The 12,353-nt window shown below is 42.0% G+C and overlaps 1 protein-coding gene across 3 annotated transcripts in view; it reads left to right on the top strand.

Annotated features, from left to right (window-relative positions):
• The window catches only part of LOC137518440 (transmembrane channel-like protein 2), a 229,023-nt gene that overhangs the window by 168,021 nt on the left and 48,649 nt on the right, over positions 1-12,353 (top strand). For all 3 annotated transcript variants that reach the window (XM_068236303.1, XM_068236302.1, XM_068236304.1), the window contains 2 exons: positions 451-603; positions 1,790-1,918. In XM_068236303.1, the coding sequence (XP_068092404.1) occupies positions 451-603; positions 1,790-1,918 (282 nt within the window). The remainder of the gene's footprint in view (positions 1-450; positions 604-1,789; positions 1,919-12,353) is intronic.

Raw genomic sequence — 12,353 nt, 5'->3', positions numbered from 1 at the left:
CGGCAGGTACGCGCGGGGATGCGGAAGAGACAATCCGGCGGCTAATCGAGCCGCCGGATCGGAGCCTCATCTACCCGTGTAGATGAGGCTTTTAACCTCTCACCACCATCTGAATAAGATTCTTTCAGCAAGGTGATGTTTAAACTATACACTGAGGAGTTGATAGCAATCCCCCTGTGCATGGACATGGTCTAGCCCTCTAAGAGCCCAACACTTTTGTATTTAAAACTGACAGAGGATTTTACAGCAGAGAGGCAGAGCTGTGTGAGGAAGGCAATTTCTCCTTATGCTTGTGGTAATGTGTGCCCTAACATACAGCATTAAAAAAAAAAGTTGTTTTATTTGATAGTACCGTATTCCTTTATTAATAGCTGTAATAATAATAATATTGAACACATACTATTAATATTGAACATATACTATTGTACTTATAATTTTATTTGCTTGCAGTTAGCTCAAGAAGAAGTTATAAAGAATGTCACCTACTGGACTTTCTACAATTACTACAACTCATCGAATATAAGTGGAACTGATGCCACACCACCACCTCTGCATCCAGCTGATGTTCCCAGGGGACCCTGCTGGGAAACCAATGTTGGAGTCGTAAGAAACTTTGTTTTTTCCTATTAGGTTGCAAGATACAATTGCTGGTGACCTGAAAAATAAACCATTTATATAATGGAAGGTTAGTTTATCATTGATTTAGGAGACTGCACTGTGCACTATAGCTTTTTACTTTAGCAAAAAAACATACAAACTGTATTTAGGTGTAATGTAACTATCACATGTATGCTAAAGAATAAGGGTTGAGCTATTGTGAGCCAACCAGAAACTGCTCTTATAGCTCCTATTCAGGTGCTTCTGCTTTTACATAGCTGCATTTGCCAGGTAAGACCTGGTGTAACCCTTTCAGGACCATAGGTTTACACCCCCCAGTGACCAGCCTATATTTTACAATTTAGTCCACTGCAGCTTTAAAGAGACACTGAAGCGAAAAAAAATATATGATATAATGAATTGGTCGTGTACTATGAATAATTACTAGAAGATTAGCAGCAAAGAAAATATTCTCATATATTTATTTTCAGGTATATAGTGTGTTTTCTAACATTGCATCATTCTCTAATATGTGCAGATTACACAACACTCAGCATTCAAAATGATTCTTTCAGAGCAGTCTGTGAACTAATGACCTCTCCTCTGGCAGAGGAAAAGTAAATAGTTAACTAACAGTTGAGATAATAAAAGTCAGAAAACAGCCCTCTCCACGACTTTTTCGCTTCAGTGTCTCTTTAAGGCCTCGCTGCAGGGCCGTACAACTAAGCACACAAGTGATCGCCCCCCTTTTCTGCCCACCAACAGATCTTCCGGTTGGTAGGCTCTGCTCGCTGTTTGGTTGTTTATTTATTCTTTTTAATTTGTTTATATTTTTTAAATAAAATGTTCTATTTTTTATTTATTTAATTTCTCGCCCCTCCCTCCCCCGCCAGCCAATCACAGCGATCGGCTGTCAGCCTACGACAGCCGATCGCTTCTGTGCCTCCCAGGGGGACAGCCGTGTCAAACTGTGTCATTAGCTTTAGGGTAACTTTTCATACTGGTATTTATTCAATTAGTTAGAAGAATACATTTTTGCCCTGGCCAGGTAACAAATTAGGACATCAGAGGAGACATTTGACAGCCAAATGTATTGGGTAGCCATCGATTTATCTGTTTTCTAAATCGTAACCACACTAGTCACAGTATTTTCTTGTCTTATATTGTTCCTCTTTTACTGTGCTCTTTTTAGGAGTTTGTAAGGTTGACAGTTTCGGATATACTAGTGACGTACGTCACTATTCTGGTTGGAGACTTCCTACGTGCCTGCTTTGTGAGATTCATGAACTACTGCTGGTGCTGGGACTTGGAAGCTGGGTTTGTAAGTCTTGCCATATTTCTTTAAATGAGCATTTGTTATGTTGTTATATTCCTGAAACACAATGCCCAACAACAAAAAGACCAACTGAGGGTCTATTAAGTATTTATAAATATGTATCCCCACATCCCATATAAGATGTTAATCTTGTGTCAGGGCAAACTGGGATTATTGATCAGGGAGAGAGTTACTTAATATTTTAATAATCAGTAATTGTTGAACCAGGTCATCTAATTAGCACTAAAATAGAATTTAATTTATACACAAAACATCACATATTTAAAATTGTATATACAAAGGAAAACGGCACACATGGCTGTCACAGCATGAAGCAACACTTAAATGACAATAGATCTTTATATTTCTTTATAACTAGTCATCTCATAATACAAGAAACAACATGGTGGGATGTTCTACTAAACTGAAAAACTGTTACTCTCGGTAGAACAGATCAACAGTGGAGTTTTTGTACCAGTAAATAAAATCCTAAAAATATACAATTCAGCTGAGGTTAAGCTGAATTATAATAAACAGCGACGCATTTCAGAGAGCTCAACTCTCTTTCATCAGGCTAAAATAAAAAAAAAATATTTTAGCCTGCTGAAAGAGAGTTGCGCTCTCTGAAACGCGTCACTGTTTATTTAGAATAAATACTTTTAATTACACTATACAGCAGCCGCCATTTATCCTTTCTACCATGCACCTGCTTGTCAGTTCACAAACCTCTCCAGCTGCCTGCTGGTTGTTGGTGCAAGACACGCAGATCAGAGTGGAGTTTCTCCCAGCTATTACCCCTCACACAAACTGAGCCAGCTCCTGGCATTAAGAGCTCCTGCAGCCTGTGGCTTCCAAGTGTAAAGCACACAGAGCAGCGTGGAGTCCTGTAAACACAATCTTGGTTCCTCCTGCACATCCAAGACACCTCTGTGCAGACACTCTTACACATGAATGCGGCCACCTATAGCGGTAGGTAGCATTTGTGGGGAGTGGAAATACACACGATCCAGGACTGAAGTTTAGTGAATGGAGGAGCATATGTGCCAGTACATCTTGTGAAGGAAGATGACTGAAAAGACCTGGTCCCCGGTTTTGAGTGGGAAAAAAAGTTCTTCAGATGACCAACCCATATGGGCTAATCGGCAAGAATCTCAGGTGAGATTATTCCACGGTTGGCTAACCAGCTTTCTCGAATTGTCTATTGAGTGCGCACTCCACCCCCTCCCTTTCCCCTTGTCCTTTACAGAGATAGTATAGTGTTATTAGTGTATGTGATAGTATTACAGTAAGTTTGTATTAGTGATTGTTTATTTAAAGGGGTAAAGGGAACCTGAAGTGAGAAGCACATGGAGACTGCCATATTTATTTATTTCAGTTGCCTGGCAGCCCTGCTGATCTAGTTGGCTGCAGTAGTGTCCGATTTAAGGCAAGAAATAAGCATGCAGCTAATCTTTTCAGATTTGACAAAAATGTCAGAAACATCTGATCTGCTGCATGCTTGCTCAGGTTGTATGCCTGTGCAAGACCCTATTGCAAACGGGAACAAGGAAAAGGATACACGTGGCCAGTGTCGCACAGGCACAGTGATCGGTTAAACCAAAACTAACCCAGCCATGGCGAGGCAACGGAGGATCATTGAGTACCGGCGCGGGCACAGGACGGCTGCAGGGGGCTGGTAGAAACCACAGGTAAGTGAAACTCTTTTTCTTTAGTTGGCTTTAGGTACACTTTAAGCATAGTGTTAGAATGAGCTTTAAAGTGGATCCAAGATGAAAAACTAACTATAACAAGTAACTTGTCTATATATCTTATCTAAAGTTTAGATAGTTTACACAGCATATCTAGTTGCAAACAGCTTTAAAAGTTTATGATTATGTATCCCTGTGATACAATGAGGGATGCCATGTTCTGTTTGTCACATTGTCACAGGCTGAGGTCTGGGGATGCTATCAGCTTGCCTGTGTGTAAATTCAGTCCCCTCTCCTCCTCCCTCCTCCCCTCTGCCTCTAAAATCAATGGCTAGTAACCTCCTCCACCTTCTGCCCAGACTGAGCTCCCATAAGCCCTTGCTACAGTGCCAAGGCACAAAAGGAGCTGTGGGCGAGGTTTGTTTCATTTTTAGGGAATTAGAGTATTATAATAAAACAAAAAACGGATTTGGCTTGAGGAATGCCATATAAACTATATGAAAGGAACACAACAATTATGCAATGAGTAAAAGTTTATTTCGGATCCACTTTAATATAAGGTTTAGGGTTGAACTTTCAGGAGATGTAATAACTGGTATGGACTTAAAGAGAACCAGAGACGAAGCACCCTCATGTATTTTATTACATTTATTAGTGGGAACATGACAGTAAACACCTATCATGCTTTTAGTTTTATTCTTCTCAGTCTAATCTATCTGTTATCAGAGTGATAACAATCCACCGACTGATTCAGTCTAGGTTTGACCTAGAATCATTATAGCTGAGTCACTCTTCTGTGGAGTCTTTTCAAGACCAAGCCTGTCCCCTCCTGGCTCAGATTTCCTACTCAGAGCTGTTGACATGGGAGGGGCTGCTGCTGCCGAGAAAGAAGCGCTGAAACAGACAAGTGTATCTTTGTGCATTGTGCAGCCAGTCATTATCTACTGTATGCAGTTTCATTTCTATGAGAGACACTTCCTACAGGCAGCCACACAGCATGCCAGAATAATTAAGTTGAAAGCACACAGATGAAAGCCTGCAGCAGCCCTGCTTGTCTATAGTCTCATAGAGGCTAGACAGCACATCCAGAACAGCTTATAACCTGGAAGCAGAAGGGATATGAGCCGGCGGCCATATTGGATATTTACTGGAGCAATAATGGATAAAAAACACTCAAAAAGGCACACCAGAGTGGCGAAATTATCAGGTAGAGCATTTATTCTTTACAAACTATCGACCAATAAGTTTATTTTGTGTGAATTGTTCATATCTGGTTCCCTTTAAGCTTAATTTGCCTGCAGGGAATGTGACTCAATTGTAGGACTGCCAATTTGGGGTTGAGCATTGTACATTAGGCAACTGATGCTTTTGTTGCCATGACTGCGAGGTGGGCGGGGGGGGGGGAATCAGGCATGGCATGAGAAGGAGGGGCTTTGGGCAGGCAGGCAAGTAGAAGAACAATGTGCTCTGGAGTCAGTCATGTCCATACACAAACAATCGGCCATATGTTTATGCATGGACCTCCTACTGTTCTCTGTGACTCCCCAGGACACATGAAGTGAGATCTGAGGCCTGTGGACATCCTATCTTGCTCTGGGGTCAGTCAGCCATCGAATGTCGCTTAAAACCTGGTATGCCTGATGCTTTTAGGCAATATTGTGGAGCTCCTGTGTGCACAGCAGATTCGCAGCTAAAGCTGTCCTCATTGGCCACCTCAGACGAGATTAATCCAGCATGTGTGCTTTAAGGTCTGGGCTCAACAGCAGGTAAAACGAAAACATTTGATGAGCGTTAAGGTCAGGTCAGAGAAGATGAGGTTAATGCACTAAACATCCATGCTGGTTTTATCCCATATTTTAATGTTTTTGCTAGCTTCACTTCAGTTTGTGGTTTATTTGCATAGGATGCCTGTGTGAAAATATTTGTGTTGATTTTGTGCTTAGTTATTATACTCATAAATAAGCACATACGCACACAATTGTGCATGCATTGTCTAATTCACCATTATAATACAATGATGATTTCCATGACTTAAAGACTAATCTAAAACCTGCAGTAAGTAAAATGAAAGGCATAACCCACAGCCGAGTTGTGCTTTTATTATGGAACTCAAACATGCTTCAACTTGGATTCTTTTTCTGTATGATGTAAAGATATTGAAAACGTAAAAAAAAAATATTTGTCAGGATTCCCCAGCAGAGGTATCCTAGTACTCGCATAACAATGAAAAAGTGGGAGGAGCTTAGTAACTCAACATTTGCAAATATAGGTAAGTATAAGCTAAAAAATTTTAAGCCAAGGCACAAATAAAAAAACATTTTATAGGATAGTTGTAATAACAGGAGCATGGCTTTATGTGTATCAGTCAGAAACATGTAAAACACCAATATAAAATACATAATTCATCAGGTAATAAGCATTATATTCAGTTACTTTAATAAACAAGACAGCATTTTCAGTTTATTTGTAATTCATCTGGAAATGTGAAGATAATGAAGGCTGTATTGTATATAAATGAAATAAGTAAAAAGATAATGAATACATTCATTTTAATAATGAATGGATTGAGAGTAAAAAATTGGTGCAAATAATAAACTGCTTCAATCCATGAATGATAAAATAAATTAAATCTAAAGACTAGTTCATGGTTAATTCATAAAAATCTCAGAACTATAGTCATGTTTATGAATGTTATAAACTTCAGTGGGAAATTATGGTAGTATTTATCTGTTTGTAATAATGTTTATGCATTATATTGTGTGTTGGGGTTCAACTGGTCAATTATCAAAGAAATATTTAATTGCTTAACGGTTTATATCATTACAAAATGTGTGCTAAGCCTCTTTTAGATAGCAAGTAGCATAATGGATTTTCACTATATCTGAAAAAGCATAGCCAGACACACACAAGATTCTCTATGCAGGAACTCACCAGAGATAAGTGTTGGAAAGTTCTGAAATCAGGGGATGTAACCGTTAGAAGATTTTTAAAAGATTTTGGTATAATAGACCTTAATCACTTCTGACCATGACTTATTTTCACCTAATGGAAAAGAGCAATTTTCACATTTCAGCACTGTCCCATTTATTTTCCAATACCTTTATCACTACCTATCACACCTAAATGGTCTATATACAGTAAAAAAAAAATGTCAGGAAAAATTAGGCTTTTTGTGGGTGATATCTTTTTAAAGAAATGTAATCATTCATGTCTCATGTCTCAAGGGGGCCAGGATCTGGCATGCAGAGCAGCGCCAGTGAAGCTTCATGCATTACCTCATAAAAGTCGTGGGAAAGGTCCTTCTTACTCCTCTTCAATGTAGCTGAGCCATGCAGCCTATCAGCTTGCGGGAAGCAGTAGATTTGGGCGCATGAGACAAGTGGACAAAAAGGGCGCCCCATTCACTTCCATTATAAATATCGTTTAATGGGCGCTGAACGGGGAAAATAAGGCGCCGGAGATTTTTAAGGATTTATAACGGCGCCCGGAGATTTTTAAGGATTTATAACTATGTTTGTGATGATTTAAGTTTACAAAATGAGCCCGTGACGAATAACGTTTATGAAGATAATAAATCACTATTTCTAAAACATTTCTAACACATTATTATCCACCCAAAAAAATAATTTACATTTTTTTTCTTTACATTTTTTATTTATTAATGTCTGTAAAACATTATTATCCATAGGGGGTTTTAGGTTTAGGCACCAACAGGGGGGTCTTAGGTTTAGGCACCAACTGGGGGGTCTTAGGTTTAGGCACCAACAGGGGGGTCTTAGGTTTAGGCACCAACAGGGGGGTCTTAGGTTTAGGCACCAACAGGGGGGTCTTAGGTTTAGGCACCAACAGGGGGGTCTTAGGTTTAGGCACCAACAGGGGGGTCTTAGGTTTAGGCACCAACAGGGGGGTCTTAGGTTTAGGCACCAACAGGGGGTCTAGGGGTTAGGGATAGGTACAGGGAGGGTTTTTAATAAACGAAAATATAAGTTTCACTTTACAAACAGGGAAGATTAACGTTTTAAGAATTGCCGATCTCATACACATTATTTAGTGATTTATAAATTCATAAAACACTATTTATAAACGAAATTCTACACAATAATTTCTATAAACGATATTTCCATTTATCGTTTATACCACGCGCCCTTTTTTCCCGACGCCCTTTTCGTACGTACGCCAGCTTGCGACTTCTGATTACTGTCATTACTGTTACTGTCATATGACATGCACTGATAGGCTGTACGGTGAGGCTACACTGAAGAGGAGTGGGGAGGACTTGTCCTGCTGTTGGAAGTAGAAAGTGTATGAAGCTCTACTGCTCTGCAAGATCTGCAGGGGGAGTTCAGGCGTTGCACACTAAGAGGGGGTGATGATAGGGTAGACTCGCAAAAAGCACCTACCCTTTTTTTTAAACAGCCAACACATTACGCGGGCATGCTGGGGGAGAAGTTGGTCAGGGGGCCCGCGTATTGAAGTTGTGCCCCTGGCAATAAGGGGCTAGTATTCTCACCTTGTGATGCTAGGGTGTGGGTTAAAATTATTGCAAAGAAATTATCTGCATGGAGTTTGTATCTTCTCTCAGTTTTTGTGTGGGTTTCCTCCAAACACCCCAATTTGCTTTTTTCATCCCCAAAATATATTGGGCTTAATTCATGCTAAAGCAGTACAGCTTAATGTGAAGGAGCGCATGCTATGCACACCTTACATAGCAGCGCTCGCTGCTATGTAAGGAGCATGCCTTCCTTAGTAACGTACGTTGCTTACATAGCAACGCCTGTAACTTTAAATGTGGGCGATACTACACAAGCGCCCGCAACTATGTCAATTAACTTAGTATAGTGAATTGCCCTTTCTGTACCACACGTACAGTCTGTGCTGCATACAAAAACTTAAATGGTGGTACGCTTACATAAAAATTGTCAGTGTACAAATGGTAGCCTTAGCTCAGCAAGGGACAGATTCAATTGACAAGTTTGCCAGCACTACCCATGTATGGAGGGCAACCATCAGATTCCAGCTGAGTATCCTCGTCTTCATATATCCTAAAGTCATAGGTATAGCCTGCCCCACACACAACTTATAAAATGTGACCTCATACTGTTGAGTTTGTTTGGAATGTATTGCCTGATCTCCAGTCTGCCATGGAATGACGGTCAATGTTCTTTTCAGGCAAGTAGAGTTTTAGACCTCTCTGAACGCCTGATTTACGACACCAAAGAGGCCTCAATTTGAAAAGGTGGTTATGGACTACTGGATCATTGCTAGGCAGACTTCTTGTGCTCTCATAAAAATGGAAACACTTAAGCAGCATTTTGTTGTGTTCCTTGGTATTGGTTGCTAAACAGAGGAGTGTGCAGTTGATTGTTTTTTTTGGCCCATATTAAATGACCGGCCAAGGAACACTTCCATCTCAGTCAAATGGGACTCTGTGTTAGAGCTAAACATGTGACAGAGTTGGCTTAAATCTACAACCTGTGAATTTTTAGTTGGCACCAATACTCCACTTGATGCTGTGTAGGGATGACTGGTGCCTCCACACAAGGAGGTGACCACTGGACATCAGTTACCTCAAATGGTACCTGCTGCAAGTTGGGTACCCTCGGTCGGGAGATTGGCCATCTTCTGGCTGCTGCCACTAGCCACATTGTCAGCTGTACTTGTACCCTCTCAGTGTCCTGGAATCAGACAGCAGAGGCTCTTTATTGATTACCCCCTGTGAGTGATGATGGAATTGGGGAGGAGTTTGGAAAGTTAACAGATTGCTATTCAGCCTAACTGAAGAGACTCTGTAGTAACATTAGAATGCAGTAAATTATTCAGCATACCCACTTGTATGTTTATTATCCTGTTTCAGCATCAGAAGCACTCCCTATAGCTATATATTGCTGTATATTGGTATATAGCATGCTCTCCCAGTAATGTCACAGCCGGGCCCGTTTTTAGGGCCGTGCAGCTGATCTCCTCTCTTCATAGATGCTGATACACACGCTGCTTCCTGTTTAGCCGGAAGCAGCGTGTGTATCAGCGTCTATGAGGAGAGGAGATCAGCGCCGAGTGGAACGCAGGAAGGTAAGTAGTTATGCACAGAGCTTCCTGCTGCGTAATTACTCTGCGTCTGAGTGGGGAGCACGGAGGGTGGCCCGGGGAGAGGGAGGGAGAGGTCGGGCTGCCCTCCCCGCGGCTCCGGCTCCCCACTCCATTATGGGGGGTGGACCTACCTAACCTATACTGGGGGAAGCTGCCTATCTAACCTATATTGGGGGGTACCTACCTAATCTAACCTATACTGGGGGGCACCTACCTAATCTAACCTATACTGGGGGGCACCTACCTATCTAACCTATACTGGGGGGCACCTACCTATCTAACCTATACTGGGGGGCAGCTACCTAATCTAACCTATACTGGGGGGGCACCTACCTAATCTAACCTATACTGGGGGGCACCTACCTAATCTAACCTATACTGGGGGCACCTACCTAATCTAACCTATAGTGGGGGAAGCTGCCTATCTAACCTATACTGGGGGGCACCTACCTAATCTAACTTATACTAGGGGGCACCTACCTAATCTAACCTATACTGGGGGCACCTACCTAATCTAACCTATACTGGGGGAACCTACCTATCAAACCTATACTGGGGGCACTTACTTATCTAACCTGTATTGGGGGCACCTACCTACCTAGCTAGCCTATACAGGTGGCAACTATACTGGCTACCTATATTGCAGGCACCTACCTAACTATCCTATACTGGGGGCATCTACCTATCTAACCTATGCTGGGGGCAACTATTCTGGCTACCTATATTAGAGGCACCCACCTAGCTAACCTGTAGTGGGGCACCTACCTATCTAACTTATACCGGGGGCGCCTGCCTATCTAACCTATACTGGGGGCAACTATACTGGCTACCTATACTGGAGGCACCTACCTGGCTACCTATACCGGGGGCAACTATACTGGCTCACCTATGCCTGGCTACCTATACTGGTGGCCTTTAGCTGGCTACCTATACTGGATTACCTATTTTTGGCTACCTATACTGGGGGGACCTATACTGAGTGCAACTAGACCTGGCTAACCTATACTGCGGGTGACCATACCTTGCTCGGGGGGGGGGCGCAATTTTTACACCCTTGCCATGGGTGCATTTTAGCATAGAAACTGCACTGGTCACAGCCTAGGTTGTTTAGCTATGCAAAATTCTCCTCCCAGAGCAATATCTCACTCGGTAAACAAACATTCTACAGTGATGCACCTGCCAGCACTGATGCTGGGAACACTACAATTGACATATTCCACACAATATACATTAAAAACATAATAATTAGGTAAGGCTATAAAGGAAACATCATGCGAACTTAAAACAAAATCAGATCTACTTACCAGGGGCTTCCTCCAGCCCCTGGAAGCCTATGTGTGCCTTGCCTCAGCTCCACTCCTAACTGGTCTCCCGGGGTCCCCTCTGTAGCAGTGGCCGACCAGGCCAGGTCAGCGGCCACTTCGCATGTGGAGCATTTTGTACAGGTGAAGTACTTCTGTGCCTGCACAGAACACTCCTGGCTGCGAAAGTGCGATTGCGAGTGGTGCACATGCGAAGTGGTCGCTGACCTAGCCAGCTCAGCGGCTGCTATAGAGCGAACCACGGGAGACCAGCTTGGAGTGGAGCTGCGTTGAGGGATGCATAGGTGCATTGGACGCATTGGAAAGCCCCAAGTAAGTAGATCTGATTTTTTAAGTTTGCCTGATGTTTCCTTTAAGGAGCTTCTCCTCTTTGATGTACAGTTAAGTCCCAGCTAACTGGAACTCAGGCATCTGGCAGTCTCAACTAATCAGAATGCCTGACGGGGGAAAATGGGGCACTCCTATTAATATTTGCAGAGTGCTGTGCAGTGGAAGAGACTTATGAATCCTCCAGACGCCAGTCTTCTTCTCTCCTGGTGGCTTTGCAGCATCCTCGTAAGGCTCCCTGGCATGTCATCTGACTCGCATCAGATCTCGTGACGCATTGGAGCTGTGCACGGAGGATGTCCTAAAGCCGATGGGAGCTACAGGACTGAAGCGACTTGTAAGTGATTAGAGATGTGCGCTTCACTCTATCTCTTGCCTTTAGGGGAGGGGGGATGGAGGAGATAAATGAGACTCTACTGTATACTGAATTTGTGTGTATAAATACATCTGATTTTTTTTCAGTTGTTTAACATCATACCTGAGGAAGAGAAAAAAGGTTTCTTACAATCTTGCAAACACTTCTTTATTCCATATATGCAAGGGTATATACACACTGATCTAATGAAAATATCCATTGTAAACTATCATAGATTTTGTACCTCAAATGGGAATATTTACTATGCCTAAAAAAGCCAAAATCCAGCATAGTCATTTGTTCCAATTAGTCAGTATTACTTTAACACGTATACTGACTGAATTTTCAAAAAGCAAATGCTCGACTGTCAGCTCAGCATGCTGAGAACTGGGATGCTTTGTAAACTGTCAGCACTTCAGCTGAATTTTAAATCACCTCACAAATAAATGTGCTTAATGTTCTATAAAAACAAATAGAGTGTGCAATTCCCTGGTCTCCTTTGCCAGCGGATCAGCAGTGCATTCATTCCAACAGGAAGTATCAGCCACAAACTGTTTGAACTAGCAAATTCTTGGATTTCTTTTCTTTAAAGTGTACCCGTGCTGAAGCAATGTTGAAAAAGGAAATACTTACTGTACCTAAAAATAAGAAAGGAAGCCTCT

The sequence above is a fragment of the Hyperolius riggenbachi genome, chromosome 5 (genome assembly GCF_040937935.1).
Source record: "Hyperolius riggenbachi isolate aHypRig1 chromosome 5, aHypRig1.pri, whole genome shotgun sequence".
Taxonomy (NCBI): Eukaryota; Metazoa; Chordata; class Amphibia; order Anura; family Hyperoliidae; genus Hyperolius; species Hyperolius riggenbachi.
Note: the sequence above shows the minus strand (reverse complement) of the source record. Positions and strands in the feature narration are given on the sequence as shown.